The 19,953-nt window shown below is 42.5% G+C and overlaps 1 protein-coding gene across 1 annotated transcript in view; it reads left to right on the plus strand.

Moving 5' to 3' along the window:
- The first annotated feature begins 3,789 nt into the window (after window positions 1–3,789).
- DBT (dihydrolipoamide branched chain transacylase E2) overlaps window positions 3,790–19,953 on the plus strand; it is a 30,982-nt gene continuing 14,818 nt past the window's right edge. Inside the window, exons 1-4 of the mRNA XM_080916398.1 lie at window positions 3,790–3,844; window positions 10,389–10,512; window positions 13,100–13,175; window positions 18,763–18,944. Of these exons, the coding sequence (XP_080772524.1) occupies window positions 3,794–3,844; window positions 10,389–10,512; window positions 13,100–13,175; window positions 18,763–18,944 (433 nt within the window). The 5' untranslated portion in view covers window positions 3,790–3,793. The remainder of the gene's footprint in view (window positions 3,845–10,388; window positions 10,513–13,099; window positions 13,176–18,762; window positions 18,945–19,953) is intronic.

Below are 19,953 nucleotides of genomic sequence, written 5' to 3' on the forward strand. Positions count from 1 at the left end.
AAGAGGTGCAAACCCCTTATAGTATCTAGAAGATAAATTAGAGGCCTAAGAGTCTAAAATAGGAGATACTAGTGATGTAGTTTTACAGGCAGGAAATAATGAGACATTGAAGCAAGGCTGCTGTGGGAATGGAATATAAATGTTGTACTTTTAAAATGTTATTTGAATAATCTTCTTGCATGGGCATATTGTCTACAAGTACATCTGTGCACAAGCCTAAAGACTGGAATCACAGGATTGTGAGCCACCAGGTAGGTGCTGAGAATCCCACCTGGGTCCTATGGAGAAGCAGCCACCCTCCCTGTGGTATTGTGATTATCACACACATTAGAATTCTATTACATGAACATAACACCCTCTGAGGAAAGCTTATTCTTCTCATTCTTACTCTTCACGGTGTGGAGACTGATGCTGAGGTTAGATGAAAGCCAGATCAACACTGTACCAAAACCCTACAGTCTCAGCCCCAGCTTACGCTTTCTAATGCTGAACTCCTGCTGTTAATTCGGTGGTAGAAGGAAGTGGACGACATAAAAGTATGATGTAGAAACCAGCCAAAAAGCTGTAGGTAACACTGTAACCGGCAGGCATTGCAGGAGTGAGCCCGGGCTACAGAGACACTTGGAGCTGGGATTTCCCAGGAATTCTTCTCAGGTTGGAAGAAGGAAAGAAAGAAAATGTGTCTTCTGGAAAGTTTTTGTCTAAAGTTTCAAAAGCAGTATGGTTTACCAAAGTCCCAACAGAGAAATAACACCAATGTCATTTTTAAAAGTTAACAACAAAAGCCCCACCAGATCAATTAAGTTAGAACTTTCAGGTTATTGCGTGTATGTGAACTAGAAATTGCCAAACCAAAGAATAGAAGGGACTTTCATTTTTGTAGAAGTCACTGCATAGTTTAGAGAGCCCCTACTCAAGCCAACAAGAAAAGTCAACAAGAAGGCTGGTGTGTAAATCAGTAAAGTCTGCCTACTAAGTTCAACAGGTCTGTCTGTCTGTCTATCTGTTTGTTTGTTTGTTTGTTTTGTTGGTTTGTTGGTTGGTTGGTTTGGTTTGGTTTTGGTTTGGTTTGGCTTGTTTTTTGGCCACAATGGTAGGTATTCAAGGATGGGGTGCTACATAAAACTCTGTCGTCCCCACCCCCCCCCAAAAAAAGAATCAATAAGAAAACAATGAAAAAGGAATACACACAACATAGAGGAAACAGTTAAAATCATGAGGTAAGCATTTGAAAATCAATAACCAGGGTTGGTGTGGGTGGCACATACCTTTAACCAACAAAGGCAAATAGATCTCTAAGATCTTGGAGAACATATCAGTTCCAGGCCAGGGCTACACAGTGAGACTGTGGTGGGAGTGGGGTGGGAGAGAACCAGTAAACACATGAAACCTGTTCAACTTTATTAATTAAGAAACACTAATACTATTGAATAGGTAAATATTTTTAAAGCTGTCATATGAAAAATGAAGAATCCTCTTACTCTCAGCTGCTAGACAAGTTATTTTGTAAAAAATCACATTGCAAAGCAATCTAACATTAAGTTAAAGTTGAAGATAAACATTATCTGTCTCAAAGTTCTATGTTTCTAAGCTTGGCTTGGTGGTTCAGATACTAAGCAGTATGGAGGGGTAGAAGCATAACCATGACTTCAAGGTCACCCAGACAGCTTATGGTGATCCTGTCTCAATCTAAAACTAGTAAATAGAGAAGCAGAAAGCTGGCAATGAAGCTCAGTGGTCATGGTAGAGGGCTTGCTTAGCTTGTACAATGGCCCTAGGGTCATTTTACAGTATCTGTCTCTCTCCCCCTTCCTTCTTCCCTGGGTCCCTCCCTCCCAGTTAGTCTTACTAACCAAAATCCATTTCATTCTCTCTAATCCGTTGGACATTGGCTCGTCAAGAATTACATCATTTGGCATTAGTTAGCGATACCCCATTCAGATCTAGTGAACAGGTTCCAAAACCCAGCTACAAACATAGATAAGAACATAATCAGATCATAATCCATATTATGGAAATGAATCTACTGAGGTATGACAATAAACTGGTTGTTTCCTGAAAATAAGATAGAATTAAGAGAAACCTGAAAGGAAGAAAGTTACATAGTATCTGTCAAGAACTGATTATCCACTCTTTAGGAACAATTCCTGTCTCTTGTTATACAAGCAAGAACATATAAGATTATCAAGGCTATTCAATGTGCCTATAAAAAGTTTAATGGGAAAAAATTTTAAAATCAAGTTCTTTTGATTATTGCAATGTTGGGGACATGGTTTCTCTGTCTCACAGCCCTGACTATACTGGAACTCACTTTGTGGTCCTGGCTGGCTTCCAATTCACAAAGATCCACCTTCCTCTGGGATCCAAGGCACTCCTTACCACATCTGACTACTGCAGACTTTCTGATAAATGCAATGATGTATATTTATTGCCTACAGTAGATGTCTGTTTGTTACACAAACTGGCAAAAAGAGTGCATCTGTGTAAAGTCAGACAGCTTGTGAAAAACCTGAGGTTTTTGTTCCACAACCAGTGACTTTCCAGCGCTGAGGATTTATATTGCCCCCTGCTTCCTTCCGTTCCATCCTTTCTAATCCCTTAGACATTGTTGCAGATTTTTAGTCTAAGATGCAGAACAATTGAATTTACTGGATATATATATATATATGTGTGTGTGTGTGTGTGTGTGTGTGTACATCTCTACACCACCTATTAAAGAAAGTTCTAGTTCCCTTTCTCTCATTCTCTATCCCTCTTGCTTTGTTTTTTTTTTTTTTTTTTTTTTTTTTTTTTTTTTAAGAATGTTTTTTATCTCATCACATAGCTCAGGGTGACTGACCTTTGATTCACAATGTGCTATCTATGCCTTCCCTACCCATGCACACCCTTGTAGAGCTGGGTTTCAGATGTTCCCTTACCCATTCCACTTGAGCTCAGTTTGATATTTCTTCAAGGGGCAAAGTAATTCAGGGTTATAAGTTTATGTTGCGTTTCTTAAACGGGGCTGCTGCATCTGACCACATTCTCTAAGACTCAAAGGCAAAGTGAGGACATGTTTCTTTTAGATGTGAGAAGTCAGTTTCGACAATCTCAAGGACACCACACGGGAGGAGGAATTCCTAATCATGGAGACGTGTTCCCATATGGACTTATGAACACATAGTGCTTTAGAGTCTTGCTAGGAGATATAGAAATATTCTATATTTCTGTCCTTATTGTAGTCACAGCACAACACCAGAAAGGACAATTTACTACTGACTCCTCAGGTCTTCAATTAATGTCTCTTCTTGCATATCCTTAAAAAAGCACACCCCCAAATCTTATTTATGTATGTGTGGGTGCAACTGTTAAGTACAGCACATGCATGCAGGGGCTCCGAGATGGCCAGAAGAGGGCGTCGGATCCTTGGAACTAGAACTGTAGGCTGTTATGAACTACTTGATATTAGTGCTGGAGACTGAACCCATGTCACTACAGCTCCTATACATGACTTATTTCCATTATCTGAACTAAAAAGATTGGTTGTTGGTGTGCGTGTACTTAACACCCCCAAACCCTTTTTGAGCTGCCCTCCTCCCCACTTGTACCTTCTCCCTCCCTCAATCCCCTTACCCCTCACGGAGGGGGGGGGGCTTCAGTCGGCCCCGCCCCGCGCCATGGTTGGCTGCCGAGTGGGAGGCTCGTTCCTTCTCTCCTATTGGCCACTCAGGGAGGTGCGTCTCGCGTCTTGAGATTGGTCGCCTGGAGGAGGCGTCTCTCCCAGCTGTGCTCTGGTGGCTATTTCCGGAGTAAGATGGCTGCAGCGCGTGTGCTGAGGACCTGGAGCCGGAACGCTGTCAGACTGGTAAGCAGGATTGGATGAGTCTAAGGTTGGGAAGGAGTGACTTGGTAGATGTTATCGGGAGTGGTGTGTTGCTTTCTGATCCGAGTGCCTCGCGTCCTGTGAGCAAGTGATGGAAGGATGCATGCAAATCAGAAGGGCAAGGAAGGTGGCGCGCCAGTAAGGCTGGAAACAGTCCTTCCCGTCCCCAGGCACGATCCTCTGGCGATTAGCTTTGGGCCACTAGCTTTCCTCCCAGCGGTACCTTTCACCTGCTTAACTTTGCTTGAGTACTTTCTAGATGTCAGGCATTATGATAGGCACTACAGACACGGAGATAAGTTCTTTCGGGATTTGTTTAGTACCCACTGTACACCAGACGCTGGCACTATTAACCTGACCACAGGCATTCTTTGGTGTGCAGGAAGAGAAAAGGAAGTCTGTACCCTCTAGTTTGGGATTCTCTCGGGGCTGCACTTCTCTCCTTGGTCCACGCTACGTGTCGTTCCAACTTTTTATCACCGATTTACCACCCCCATTTGCAGTTCCCCCTCACTCACGGGCTTTTAGCAACAACTGTGGATGTATCCCATTAAGTATTCCGTGGATACCGACTTTACCCATTTCCCTAGATGTTCCTTTAATGGTGGCCTCCTGATCTCTCGAAACCTTTTCCCAGCTTGCTGTGTGTATTGGGCACTGGACATATTCCTATAATAGACAGCCACCATCCGTTTCTTCCTGAGATTGTAACCTAGTAAAGGAGCACGGGGGGGGGGGGGGAGACAGAGTCATGGCTTTAGAGAGAAGTGCTATTAGGGAGCAAGTGTTCAGAGCTACCGTGACACTTTGGTGTGGACACCTGTGGAGGAGTGGGGCTCAGAGAGGAATTCCTGGAGGCTAGTGAGTAAGGAGACTGTAAATAAGAAGCTAGGCAGCAGAGGAGGGCTCTTGTCAGCAGCACCGTACTAGGAATTATTGGCAACTCTTCCGAGTGCTCTCCCTCACTCCGAGCACTAGCTTACCAGTCTTAGCCTTCAGACATTGGTTATGCTGTCCTGTTTTTCTTTCCAGCTTCTAAATACCACACAAAGACTTCCATCAACAGTGCTCCCACAAGTTCTCGACAGACCCGAAGACTTGCTATGACCTTTTCCGTCTTTTGGTGTGTGTGGATCCACAGACACAAGGGCGTGACAGTTGCTTACAGTGCTTAGCTCAGTGACATGCTGGACAGGTTTATAGTATAGGAGCTAGCGTACAGCTTAGGTGGGCATAAGTTAAGCCATTCGGTTGTGTAAGCATAAGGTGAGCACATAGGTAAATTGTCTAATAGTGAATGGATTTCACACAGACCTGTCATTAAGTGATGTGTGACTACTTCGAAAAGCAACAATGAAGAATTCCCTGGCTTTGGCCCTCCACCCTTTTCCCACTTCCTGCGTTATCTTTCCCACCCCTTCGCATCTAGTTTCCAGTGGTGCTGGTGGCTCCCTGACATTCCCTAGTCTCCAAATAGGTCACATATTCTGCTGTCCAAGGGATTCCGTTGCACAATATGAAGTGTTTTTCAATTGCAGGTAACGCAAATCCAATGAATGAACAGGACACCATCTGTGCATATAGACGACAGGTGACGTATGTGGCTGTCATTATCAGGGCTGACATTTCATTAGTTCAGTTGACCTTTTCCATGCAGCCATAAGGGAGCTTTAAGGCAAGACAGAGGAAGGGCTACAACCAGGCGGACATAACCAGCTAGAACACTGTTACATGGCTACTGCTAGCAAGGGGAGCTTGGAAAAGCTAGCCTTTAGCCATCTCACTGTGTGCCATAATGCCTCAGGGATGCAGGCTCTGGGCTCCAGAATAGACCCCTCAAACCTGTTTCTCTTGATTCTAGCTTCCAACTCTGAAGAAATCTAGCTTCTATTTGCTGCCTTGCTCTTAATTACAGATGTTTTAGTCTTTCCTAATTGGGCCTCTTGCCTCTGAGCGGCCTCTTTTGTAGTTCATTTCCCAGAGGCCCACCATAATGATCTTATAAAATGAGGCACACATTAGATTGTGCCGTGTTCTTGTTTGAGACTAATCTTTTAGAAAAGGTCCCCAAGTCACGTGACTAAGAAAGTTAATGATCTGACTTCTCCAACCTCTCAAGTATCATTCTTTATTGAAAACCTGTTTATTCTACACGTTATTGTCTCTTACCACCCACTCTTGATTTCTCTTGCCACATCCTTAATTGTTCCTGTTTCATGCATCCATTTGACATGAGACAGCATTCTATGTCTGCCTTTGTAAATACAGTTTATTTCACCTAACTGCATGATCATCAGTACCATACTTGAAAGTAATTGGTTTCTTATTATTTTAACCACTTTACTGAGCCTCAGTTATAGATATCGGTGAAAAAAAGTTTAAAGCAAAAGTAACATTGTATACACACACACCTCACTCCAGCCCCAGCTCTGACAGTGCCCCCACTTGCTGCACAGAGAGCTCTATGAAACAATTACCGGAGTACATACTGTGCTCTCTTGGTTCCAGACCTTTGCTCATACATTTCCTCTGCCTCAGAGACTCTTGCCTCATCTGCAACACTTCTCTCCTGGGTTACACCCACTCAGTCTCCAATCTTACTTCAAACTATCTCCAGCCAGGTTCCCTTAGAACCCCAGTGTGGCTGCGTTAATGCCCCGAGTACTTTGCTTTATCTTTCATTCTGCTGGACATTGCATGTGGGCAGGAATCACATGTGTTTCCTTCATACACAGCACCCCATACACTGTGAGTGCCCATAAATGTTTATTGAATGACTCAGAAAAGGAAGTTTTTGTTTTACTTCTTTTGTTTGTTGTTTGGTTTTTGTTTTTGAGATAGTTTCTCTGTATAACCCTGGTTGTCTTGGAACTACCTTTGTAGAGTAGGTTGACTTTGAACTCACAGAAGTCTGCCTGGCTCTGCCTCTGAGTCCCAGAATTAAAAGAACCTCTGGAAGAGAAGTCAGTGCCCTTAACCACTGAACCGCCTCTCCAGTCCCCTGGCTTCTGCTTTTATTTACATAATAGCCATTGTAACTCACTTGCCTTTTCTCAGTCCCTACTGACTAGGTCATTCAGGAACCCGTGATTCTTGGGTCGACAACTATGATCCTGCCTTGGCCACTTTCTTTACCTATAGTAACCTACCCTATGAACTATTAGTAGACTGTTTCCTCATCCTGTCTTTAATGTGGCCCCCACCCTCCAATGCATATTCCCATTCCTTAGCCTGCCGTTCCTTTACAAATCTGATTAAGCCAAATCAGGCTACTCACTGCTCCTGCCACCGTGCTGATCAAATTCCTGCTGCAGTTTTTGTGTTTCCCTCATTTCCTGTGCCTTAGAAGTGTCCATCTGCTCCTTATTACTCATGCTCGGTGTGCGAGGCCCAATTTAAATCTTCTCCAAGGTCACACTAACCCTCCTCCATTTCACTATGCCTTCCCCCACGACTACTTTCTTGACCTATAATTTCTTGTTGTAAATAATAAGAGCACGCATGACCATGCTTGGGAGAAAGAAAGATTTGTTTCTCCCAGATTATAGCTTGGAAAGAAAGGATTCTTTCTCCTGGCAATGTGATGTATCAGGAAGAACCTGAGTTTTGAAGTCAACTTTACTTGGCTTTGGAGCTTGATTTTGCCACCTAATTGCAGTGTGACCTGGACAACTAACTTTTCCTCTGACAGCTTCTCATACGAGGGTAATCGTACGCCTTCCAGGAGACAATGTGAGCTGGAGACCAGGGGATGTATATGAAAGCTTCAAGTACCTGGCACATGGCGTGCAAGCACTCGGTGCAATCTATTACTAATTCAGTTAGACTTGTGCTGTTGAAGGGAGAGCTTTCTCTAGACTAATTTTCTCCAGAAGTTTTAAAGTATGAAATATGTTATTTAAATCATAATTTTCATTAAGCACCTCTGCGTTTTATATCTGTAGAAGCAGAGGTGGTTACTTCGTTTTTGTTGACCAAGAGCCAGGGTTGAGAATGTTGAAGGAGAAGGGAAGGGAAAACAAATCAGGGTGTGTGTAGAAGAGAGTGCTGTTAATAGCTGCTCAGCTTTAAGTTGTCAACTTAAATGACATAAAGTTTTGTGGCTCCTACGTATTTTTCTTATCATGGATTAAATATAGGCATTAGAGGCTGGTGAGATGGCTCACTGGGGAAAGGCACTTTCTGCACTGGTCTGAGGACCCGAGTTTCATCTTTGGAACCCATGTCAAAAGCTGGATCTGATCAGGCACATTTGTAATCCCAGCAATCCCGTGGCTACACGAGAAGCAGACACAGGAAAATGGCCCAGAAGCTGGCTGGAGCACAGCTCGGCAGAAGCAACAAGAGAGACCCTGCCTCAAAACAAGATGGAAGGAGAGAGCCGACTCCTGAGAGTTATTCTCTTCCCTCCACATATGTGCACTCACATACTCACCACAGACATACAGACACATACAGACAATAGTAAAATTAAAAGTGCAGATATAGGTATTATAAAAGTGAGTTACCAGGTGGACATGTTACCAGGTGAACATGGGAGGTTGCCTGTAGTCACATGTGGGAGGCAGAAACAGGAAATCCCCTAACTGAAATGGTGAGCTCTGGGTTCAGTGAGAGCCTCTCCTGAAGTATCTAAGATGGACTGCCATTGAGAAGATAGTTAGTGTCAACCTTCAGCCCCCATAAGCATGTGCACACATATATGCACCCATAAATATGAGAACATGCAAACATACGCATGTGCACGCACATACTTATGGGCAGAAAGAGATGGTTTAAGATGAGTTCTTTAAGGTAAAGATAAGATACATAATTTAAGAAAGAAGCCATCAGTTTTTGTTTGCCTTCAGAAATCAGAAGTAACGGCCACTCAGGAATTTAAATATAGGAGCTGGAGAGATGGCCAACAGTTGAGAGCACTGACTGCTCTTGAAGAGGATCTGAGTTTGGTTCCCAGCACCCACACAGTCGCTCACAATCATCCTTAACTCCAGTTCCCCGGGATCCAACTCCTTCTCTGTCCTCTACATACATCAGGCATGCATGTGCTACATGTATGTATATGCATGCAAGGAAACCACTAATACACATAAAACAAATATTTTTTAAATTAAGAACTTAAGTATATTCTATAGTCAGACTTTTTATTTTAGTTGCTTTTAGAAAAAAAATAAATTTTTATTTATAAACACATATTAAAATATGACTTGTGAAATTAAGTGTGTTGTCTGAGAGACTGAGGTAGGAAGACCACTTGAGCAATAGTGTTCAAAGCTAACCCTGGGCGGCATAAGGAGACCTATTGCCACACCCCAAATACTAATGTACACAACCCCTGTGATTGTCTCTAGAAGAAAGTGACTTGTATATAAATGGAAGCTTTAAATACCTACCAGTATTCTCAAAAACAAAGAGGCTAGAAGTCATTGTTGTCTGTATTTAAAGGGTGTAGTTATTGGATATTAATAACATGGAAAGGATAACTTTAAGGATAGATTATAAGGACACTTAGGTTTTGATATACTGAGTAGAGTGTATTTAGGCCTAACATGCTTTGACTCATACCAAGGCATTTTAAAGATAGTTAACAGAGTCATCTATAAATTAAAATAATCAAACCAATGAGAGGGCTGAGAAGCAGTTCTGTATTTAAGAGCACTGGCTGTTGTTCCAGCGTGCTGGGTTTCAGTTCCCAGGATACACCCATATCACAGTTCACAACTCTCCATAACTCCAGAGGATTCAACACCCTCTTCTGGCTTCTCTGGATAACAGGCAGGCGCATAGCACACATAGATACACATAGGCAAACACTCATACACATAAAAAATTAACATCTCTTAAAACAGAAAGAAAACCATTTGGGCATGCCAAGAGCCCCCAAGTACTGAGAGGAGAAACAAACGTGAAAAAACAAAGCATTGGGACTTAGTGTATGTTTTTCATTGACTTAAATGTTCATAATCACTGTGGATGGAGTGTTTTGGTGGTGGTGGTGGTTTCTCTAGTCCTGGGGATGAACTCGGGGCCCATGCATGCTAGCTGACTGCTTTGCACTGAGCTACATCTGCAGTCCCAGGTTTCCTTCATAGCATTGTTTCAGAAAGTGGAACAACCTAGGCGAGTCTATCCATAGGACAGTGGTTTTAAACATGTGAACTTATGTGATGCTGTGGGAGTAATCTGACGTAAGCCTATGGTTTCTCTATGGTTTGAGCTTGAAGTAATTTAGAAAATAATCAGTTTTATCGGCCTTGATTGTTCCTGCTGCTGAATCTGTATTCATTCCTGCTGTATTCTGGATTTGCAAAGATAATTTGTTATGAACATGAGCATCAGCTTAAGGCAGAACCAAACAAATTTCAGTGTGTACTTAAATAGACATTAAAATAATGTGTACTTTTATTTGGTGGGAGAAGCTAGTAAACCCTCAGCTTTCTGCATATGGGACACATACTGTTGGTAAGTTTCATTCCCCACCTCTGAAGATTTATAAATTCCTTTTGTTTTCTTTTCTCTTTGGTAGACCCGTGTTCGTTATTTTCAAACATGTAATAACACACACATTTTGAAGCCAACATGTGTGTGTTCTGTGGGTTTTCCATTGCTCAAGTACAGTCAACCTCGTCACTCCCTGAGAACCGCAGCCGGTGAGTCAATAGTGTCCTTATCTTTATCGATTCTTTTCCTTAGTAACTGAAGACTTAACCAAAGTAAAATCGTTGACCCTGTATTTCTAGCATTGTTCTTCCCACCTCTATCTGTTTCCTATTTCCCATCCCACTCCCTTCAGTATCCCTCCCCTGCCCCCCCCCCATGCTTGCATCCTTTTACAGTTGAGGCTGGGTTATACCCGGTCATCTGTTGTTTATTCTCTGATGTTCTAGGTGCAATCATTAGCACTGGTGTGACCTCCTGAGTTAAGGCAAATTGTTGTCTAATAGAATCATCTCTATATCCTTGTGCACAGCCGTTCTGTTGGAGAGGTGTGACAATCTGCTGTTACAATGGCATGACATAATCACCCTGACTGGGTAGAGACTTCCCTGGCTTTTATCTGCTTACCTTTCTCCTGGCTACCCAGCCTCAGTAAATAACTTAAGGCCTCAAGTATTAGATTTGGCAAAGGCATAAGAGGTTTTTATCTGCTACTCTTTTGAGAACCCCAACAAAGACCCTGGCATCATTATTTACTTAAGCATTTGGCAGGTCCAGGGGCCTTAGTGTGTGCTGACAGTGAAAAGCAGGAAGTCTAGGCAGATTCTGCCCAACTTTCCACACTTTTATATGTCACCCTCAATGGTCACAGACAATGTAAACTTTACATGCACTGTCGTTTTTGATGAGATTTGTATCTATTTCTATATGCACACAAATTTGCTTTATATATATTATTTTTAGCACCACATATACAATATGTATAGTAACTTATTTTGGTAATTGTGTGGGTGGAACATGTGTCTTTGTGTGTGTGTTGAAGAATATTTGATTACACCCAAGATTGAGTTGTTTACTGAAAAAACTGTTTCTAGTTGTGTCTAGTTCAGTCCTTGCACACATCTTTAATCCCTCTGGCTGGAACACAGACACACCCTTAGTACACACCTTTAATCCCAAACCATGAAGGTAAGGTTTGTTGAAGGAAGTACTCATGTTTGAGAGTGACATCTAATTGAGTGGCAGTTAAAGTAATGGGTCAGAGAAAGATTTGACAGAATAGGAAAAAACTCTCATGAGAAGAGAGAGGAAAAAGAGACCACTTAAGAAAGCACCACAGAAAAGAGAGAGAAAAAGAAAAAAAAGGAAAGGAGGTAGTTTTACTGGGACAGTTTTACAGAAACAGGATACAGAAAAAACAAACTAGACATGGGTAAAGACAGAACAAGTCAGAGAATGAGAAGGAGCCAGACAGTTAGAACAGATCTCTAAAGTTGTCGTGAGGCCAAGCAGACAATTCAGGAAAGACTGAGGGAAGCCAGATTCAGTGAGTGAGGTTGGAGACGAGTTAGAGTCAGAAAAGGTGAGTGAACCAGCCAGCCACAGATCAGAAAGAACAAGAAAGGGTGAGCTTACTCAGCAGTAAGTCCTGAGGCTGAGAACATTCTAGGCCTAGATAAGATTGTACAGAAGGTAAAAGCTTCCAAGGTTAGGACTAGGTTAGCAGACAAAGGCAGTGAGCCTTGGAAACAATTACTTGGAGCAAACAAAAAGTACTTGTGTGTGTGTTTCGGTACTGAAGATAAAACCCAGGGCCTCACACATGGAGGCAACCCTTCTTCCACTAAGCTCACTCTGTTCAATCAACGACTTCCATTTTCTAACCCTGATCACTTGTTACTTCCCAGAGAAGGTAAAGGCACTGCAGGAGGGACAGCGACTTCCTGCTTATACAGTAAACACTTTTCATGAACTTAGGTCTCTGTGTTCATCATCTGCAGGTGACGTGGCTCCTTTTTGCTTGTTTTTAACATAGGAATTTACTGTGTAGCTCTGCCTGTCCTGGAACTCACTTCTTTGTGAGCATTTATTGAAGAGTGTTTGTGTGCCAGGCACACTGCCCTAGGGACACATCAGTACACAAATAAGACGTGTAGGGTATATGTTAAAGTACCTGCTGACTTCCACTCATTGTCTTTTAAAGTTTCTCTTGACTCTGCCTAATGGGAAGAGGGAAGAAAAACCTTAGGGATAATCTGGCAGAGCATGATTTGGACATATTAGAAATTTTTAGGCATGGTAGTACATGCCTGTAATCCCAGCATCTGGGAGGCAGAGGCAGGCAGATTTCTGAGGTCATGACCAGCCTGGTCTATATATTGAGTTCCAGGGCAGCCAGGGGTACACAGTGAGGCCCTGTCTCAAAGAACTAACAACAATAATAGGCCATTTTTTGTACATCAGTATTGTTTCAAGCAATCAGGAACTTCTTAGGAAAGACATATATAACCCTATCAAAGAACAGTAATTGGGAAGCTGGAAAACATAAGTTCTGTGGCAGTGGGTCTGTGTCTTGAAGTAATTTTTGTAAATCTCTAGTGTTTATGCTCTTTAAAGGTATAAAATGCTGGGGTATTTGTTTTGGGGTTTTGTTTGTTTGTTTGGTTGGTTGGTTGGTTGGTTTTGTCTATAGGATGGAACAGTTTCTGCCTCTGCTTGAGAACATGTTTTAATTTTAGAAATAAAAGCATCTATTGATAATACATATTTAATGAGATCTTTTCCCATTTGTTTTTGAAGTGCTCCAGGGGCAGGTTGTTCAGTTTAAACTCTCTGACATCGGAGAAGGGATTCGAGAAGTAACTATTAAAGAATGGTAAGTTAGTCTCAGAGTAATTGTAAGTCAATGGAAAACTGAATGTACAAAAAGATTCAAATTGAGAAACTTCTTTGCTAATACGCTGATAGCAGAAGTCGTTCCACAAATAACTTTCTTTGATGTGATTTATTAATGCTGTTACTTTATTTTATGTATACGTGTTTTGCCTGCATGTATGTCTGTATCCCATGTGCATTCCTGATACCCTCAGAGGCCAAACTGGGGCACAGAATTCCCTGGAAGTGGAGTTCCAGATGGGTATGAGCAACCATAGGTTTGCTGAGGATTGAACCCTGTGCCCTTAATGGCTGAGCCATCTCTCCAGTCCTTGTTACTTTAAAAAAAAAAAAAAAATCACGTAACTGTTCTTTACTTCAGCTAAAAACCAGAGTTATTTCTAAGAGATAATAAGTTGATATAGAACCAGAGCAGCACAGCAACCAAATCCAGCGCCCTGAGCCTGCAGATTAGACATACTGCCTCTGACTTACGCACGGCCCACCTGCGAGAATCTAATGTGTGAATTCATACTTTCTGATATTTTAAAGTGATCCTGTCATCTAACTCTCTGCTAATCAACCTGGCTTGATCCACGGCACCTGACATGGTAGTGGCAAGGTAACCCTTCCCTGTAGGCTTATAAGACACAAATCAAAAAGTTCTCCTGAAAACTTAAAAATTTAGGACTGGAGAAGTGACTTGGTGGATGAGAGTGTGCGCTGCTCTCCCAGAGGTCCTGAGTTCAATTCCAGCACCCACAACTGCCTGTAACTTCACTCTAGGGAGACCTTCTGCCTCTGGCCTCAACAGGAAACCACACACGTGCCCTTAGACTTACATAACCCCCACAATTAAAACAAAAAACCTTTTAAAAAGCGATATAGTATAGATGGATACATAGATGCATGCATGTATGTGAATATTCATACCTGCATACATACATGCTTGATACAAAAGGCAGAAACCCTCTACTGCCTTTGACCTTCTCCATCATTTTGTGTCTTTCATTTTCTGGGAAGAAATACCTCTTGGCACTGAACTGAGTTTTCTCCCCCCACCATAGTTCTTTATTTTTACCCCCTCAGGATAGGAGTTTGCACTATAACCCAAGCTAGCCTCAAACTTGCCATCCTTCTGCCTCAGCGTCCTATGACCACAGTGCTGGGTTACTTGTTATGTGCCACTCCTTAAAGACCCAGATTGGGGTCGGTGAATGTCACTTCCTCTACTTAACATTCTCTGCTTTGGAAGAAGAGGATTTTATCTTTTTAAAGATTTATTTATCTATTTTATGTACATGAGTACACTGTGGCTGTCTTCAGACACACCAGAAGAGGGCATCAAATCCCATTACAGATGGTTGTGAGCCACCATGTGGTTGCTGGGAATTCAACTCAGGACCTCTGGAAGAACAGTCAGTGTTCCTAAGCATGTGTGTATGTGTGCACGTGCACAAAAGTGCAGGTGCCCTCAAATTCATCACCATAGAAAACCTCTGGAGCTGGAGTTCCAGGTGACCGTGAACCACCTGATGTAGGAGCTGGGAACCAGACCTGGGCCTCTGCAAGAGCAGCAAGGGCTCTTAGCCAGTGAGTCGCAGCACCAGCCTTGTCATGCCCAACCTCGTCCCGCAAGGAAAAGACGCAACAGGGCCAGGCTCTTCTCTCAGCGGTTTATTCAGGACTCCTTTCTTGATGCTTGTGTGGAGGGGGAGCCCCGTGCCCGCGAGGCTCTCTCCTTTAATCCTCCCTGCCGTCCACCAGCTGAGGTGTCTCATCATAATTGGTCACTAACGTGGTGTGATACAGGTGCATGCGCTCTTGGGGTGTTTACTAGTTAGAGAGGGCAGAAGCCAGCGCCATCTTAGGGTGTGGCCCTTTGTCTCCAAATCCAATACAGCTCCCTACACAGACTCTAGTGTAGTATTCTGAAGGGCAGGCTTTCCTTTCACTCACTCACTGAATCTATCATCGCTCTTCCTTCCAGAATTCTTGTTTTCTGATTAAAAAGCCTTTCCTATAAAGATGAGTGGTTGTTTTCCTGATTTCTAGATTCTTTTTGTCATTTTATTTTGATGTGTGTGACTGTTGCTATCTCTGAGTTTATCTTTGGAATCAACTTAACTTCTTGCATATGCACATCAATTTTTGAGCCAGTATTTTATTTTGTAAAACTATCTCTTATATTTTTGAGATTATAATATATCATTTTCCCCTTCCCTTTCTTCCCTCCAAAGTCTCCGTATACCTTTCCCTACTCTTTTTCAAATTCATGGCTTCTTTCTATTAACTGTGTTGTATATGGATATGAATATCATACATACATATGTACATACACATAATTTTTAAATACATAAATAGAACCTGCTCAGTCTATATAGAGCTACTTTATTATGCTCTCAGAGCTTGTCATTTGCTAATGGATAACCACTGTACTCTCTCTAGGGACACTGCTTCTCCGTCTCAGCATTCCTTAGTTGTGTGTAGTTCTTTGTAGGGTTGAGGACTCAGTCTTCCTGTCCACTTTCCTGCCATGACTACTGTTCTTGTCCTTGTTTGGCTCATGTTTAGGCAGCCATGCTGGTGAAAGTTTATGGGCATAGCTTCCGACATTACTAGGAGACAAATCTTATAGCAAATTCCAGATCCTCTGACTCAGCATCTTTCTGCCCCCTTTTGCACACCGAGAAGGCAGTTTTGAGAGCGTTCTATAGATACACCCACAGGGTCTGGGCTCCTCAACTCTGTATTTTGACTCTGTAGGAAGCATGTGTTACGCCTGGCACCATGAAAGCTGGTCTTCCTGGGGAGGTATTCGGGTCAGTTCCAGCCCAGGGGCCTCTGGGCCTGTGTCTGAAGTGTGTAGCATCGTTTCCACAATAGAGACTTACAGTCCACCTCTAGGGGTTCCAAGAGTGATAGCAATGGTCTGTGGTGTTGGGGGCGTCTCTTGACAATTCTGAGCAACACCTCAAAACAGGCCTTCTCATGCCTGCCACTGGACTTTGGAAGGAGCATCGTCAGCCCAAATGGGAAAATTTTCTTGTGGCCTTTCCAGACATCCTTATTTTACTGTACCTCTCCTGCTTTTGTATTCTCTCCTTCCCACCTCCTCATCTTTCCAGGTTTCCCTATCAGATCCCATGTGCCCTGCTGTTCTCTCTGTTGCTCCTGACTCTCCTGCCCTAGAAATGGTCCCTTTTTGCCTTGTGTGTTTCTGTAGTTTTCCTGAGTATGTACTTACAACTGAAGAGCTGGAGCTTGGAGCCCCAGGTCAAGGAGAGCATGATGTCTGTCTGTCTGTGTTTGGTCCTCCTTAGTCAGTACCTTTTCTAGTTCCACCCACTTATCTGCAACGTCCATGGTTTCATTTTTCTTTGTGGCTGAGTAATATTCCGAACGTATGTGTGTCTCCTTTGACTTATCCTTTCACCAGCTGAAGGCCATTTAGGCTGTTTTCACTTCCTGGCTGTTGTGAATGCAGCCGAGGTCAGCAATAACCTGCCGAGCTATTATCTTTGAAGTAGGATGTGCGGCTCCTTTGGGCAGATGCCAAGGAGTAGTACTGCTGGCTCATATGGTAGCTTTATTTTAGCTTTTTGAGAATTCTCCCCAGATGTGAGACTGCCAAAGTGGCCTGACCAGTTTGCCATCCCAACAGTGAGGGAGGGTTTCCTTTGCCCCACACTCCCCTAGTATTTCTGTTGATTGTGTTGTTAATCTTTGCCACTGTGGCTTTGGTAAGATGAATCTTCAGAGTTGGTTTGATTTGTATTTTCCTAATTGCTTCGAAAAATGAACATTTTCTAAAAATATTTTTTAGCTTTTTGTTTTTTTTCTTTCTTTTAAGAACTCCCTGTTTAGGTCCCAGCCCTACCACCCCCACCCCCTTCTTAATGAGTTTTGTCTTTTTGACTCTTTGTTTTTTGAGTTCTCTATATGTTTGGGCTATTAATCTCCTGTCAGATGTATATAGCTGGCAAAGATTCTCTCCCATTCTGTGGGCTCCCTCTTCAACAAGTTGACTGTTTGTTGAGGTGTGCAGAAGCCGTCTATCTTTTGAAGTTCTTTGTCAGTTGGTGGCTTTCCTAAACCTATTTATGTAAGCTCTTACCTGTGCTGTCCTCAAGCTGTTTCAGCTTTAACATTTAGGTCATTATTTCTTAAAAGATTCCTTCCTTCCTTCCTTCCTTCCTTCCTTTCCTTCTTTTTTCAAACTGGGTCTCACCATGCATCCTGGGCTGACCTCAAATTCCTGATCCTTCTGCCTCAGCCATCTTCGTGCTGGGATCACAAGTCTGTGTGACCATGCTCGGCTTCTTGAACTATCATTCTGACCCTGTGTCCTTCCTTTCCTTCTGAGAGCCCGGCACGTGTGTGACTGTGCTCTATGACGTCGTCTCGGAGGTCACTGAACGCTGCTTATTTTCCCTTTCATTCCTCAGACTGGAAAAGTATGCCAACTGACTGACCCTCAGATTCATGGGTTCTTTCCTCTACCAAAGAGCATCAGCTGCCCAGCCCTCGCCCAGCACATTTTTACTTTACTCGGTCTTTAACTGCAGAATCTGGTGCCTTTTGTCATGTATCTTTCGGCCCCTTTGTTGCTATTTTCTATTTGACTGGACATCATTTTCCCATTTGTCCTTCAGTTTGGAGCATTATCTTTGTTTTTTAAGACTGCAGCTGGACTAGGCAGAAAGGGGAGACATTCAAGTAAGTGAAAATCTCAAAGGATGCCTACTGACAACATCACCATCATCCTTATCAATGTGACTTACTTCTAAAACCAGTGTTCACCCTGTAAGTCTGATCTGAAGCTAATACCAGTTGAATATAATTTATCTGAGATATTTAGGACCAAAACTCCTTCAGATATTATATTGTAGGTTACAGAATTCTTGCTTAGGCCTCAGCTTTTGGGTATCTAGAATCCAACATTTTGAGCATCATTGTTGGGACAGAAAAAATTTCAAATTTTGTACTTTCTAATTAAGGATGCTCATTACATAGTATTATACAACAAAAGGAAATAAATATTTATATATATACATATACAATATATAATCAATACATATTATAATATATATAATATTGATAATATGATATATTGATAATAATCAATATATAATATCAAATATAACATTTTAAGAACTTGTTTAATAGGAATGGATAGATAGTTTAACAGTTAAGAGCACTGGCTGCTCTTCTAGAGGACCTGAGTTCAATTCCCAGCACCTACATGACACAGGGTATCTGACACTCTCACACAGACATACATGCAGGCAAAACAGTAATGCATATAAAATAGAATAAACAAATCACTTTTAAAAGAAGAACTTATATACCTAAATATATAATTAAACACTAAGATAAAGGGTTTTGTTTTGTTTTTTTAATTTTATCATTTGTTAGGGATTTGTCTGAAACTTTGAAAGTCTTTTCATCTCTTCTTGGTGCAACATCCGGGCGTCAGTGCTGAGGAAGATGGCTTTTGATGTACCTTCCAGTGGCATTGCATAAACATGCAAGGATGACTTGTAATCATGACTATTCATGTGCAAGTGTCTGTGTCTCTCTTCTAGGTATGTAAAAGAAGGAGATACGGTGTCTCAATTTGACAGCATCTGTGAAGTTCAAAGTGACAAGGCCTCTGTCACCATCACCAGCCGTTACGATGGCGTCATTAAGAAGCTCTATTACAATCTAGATGATATCGCTTATGTGGGGAAACCACTGATAGACATTGAGACAGAGGCTTTAAAGGGTGAGTAAGTCTGGCTGCATTCATTTCTGCGTTCCTTTTGTTGCTGAATCCCAATATAAAATAGTCCCTGCCTGGCATGGTGGCACACACTTATAATCCCAGACCTTGTGTGGCAGAGGCAGGAGGATTGTTAGTTTGAAGCCAGCTTAAACTACATAGCGAGTTTAAAGTTATCCTTGGCTACAGAGGAACTCTGTCTCAAAAAAGATAATTCCAAGTTATGGAATCTGGGTTGGGGATTTAGAGCAGAAAATTAGGAAAACTGAGAAGATTTTCTGTGATACCTGGTTATCCTTCAATCCGATACCACAGCAAAAACCTATACAATCAGAGTTCATTTGTCTGATATCTGCCTCCTGCAAACTTTGAAGCTCTCTCAGGGACTAATGATTGGGGTCCAGAACATTGGTCAGTTAGAGCACAAAGTAGAGTCTGGAAAACTTACATCTAATATACTAGGGTTGCAGGTTCAGTGTCTCAGATCTGGAATGTTCCCTGGCTTGGCCTCTGTGCAGATGGCCAGTGGTGACACATCACAGCAGGATTTTGTGTAGGAGCATGTGTCACCTCTGAGAACAAGAGTAGAGGGAGAGCTCCAGGGTTTCGGGAGAGAGAGCACACCTGTGACGAACTACGGGCAACTCACCCCAACCCTAAAAATCCCACAGCACTTTTCAGTGTTACCCTGCTCCACACATATGAGGCAGTCCAGAGTTAGTTCTAGACCAGTAATTGTAGTGTGTGTGTGTGTGTGTGTGTGTGTGTGTGTGTGTGTGTGTGTGTGTGTGTGAGCATGCATGTGGAGGTTGATAACCAATGTCTTCCTCAATCCCTTCCTACCTGATGTGAGGGACTGTGTCTCAGTGAACCTGGGGCTCATCAGTTCAGTCCTGATCACTGGGCAATGAGCTCCAGATGTTTGTTTCCCCGTCTCCCCCTTCAGACACACACCTGACATTAATGGGGTGCTGACATTTATGGGGAGCCAAACTCAGGTTCTTATGCTTGC

The sequence above is a fragment of the Micromys minutus genome (genome assembly GCF_963924665.1).
Source record: "Micromys minutus genome assembly, chromosome: 4".
Taxonomy (NCBI): Eukaryota; Metazoa; Chordata; class Mammalia; order Rodentia; family Muridae; genus Micromys; species Micromys minutus.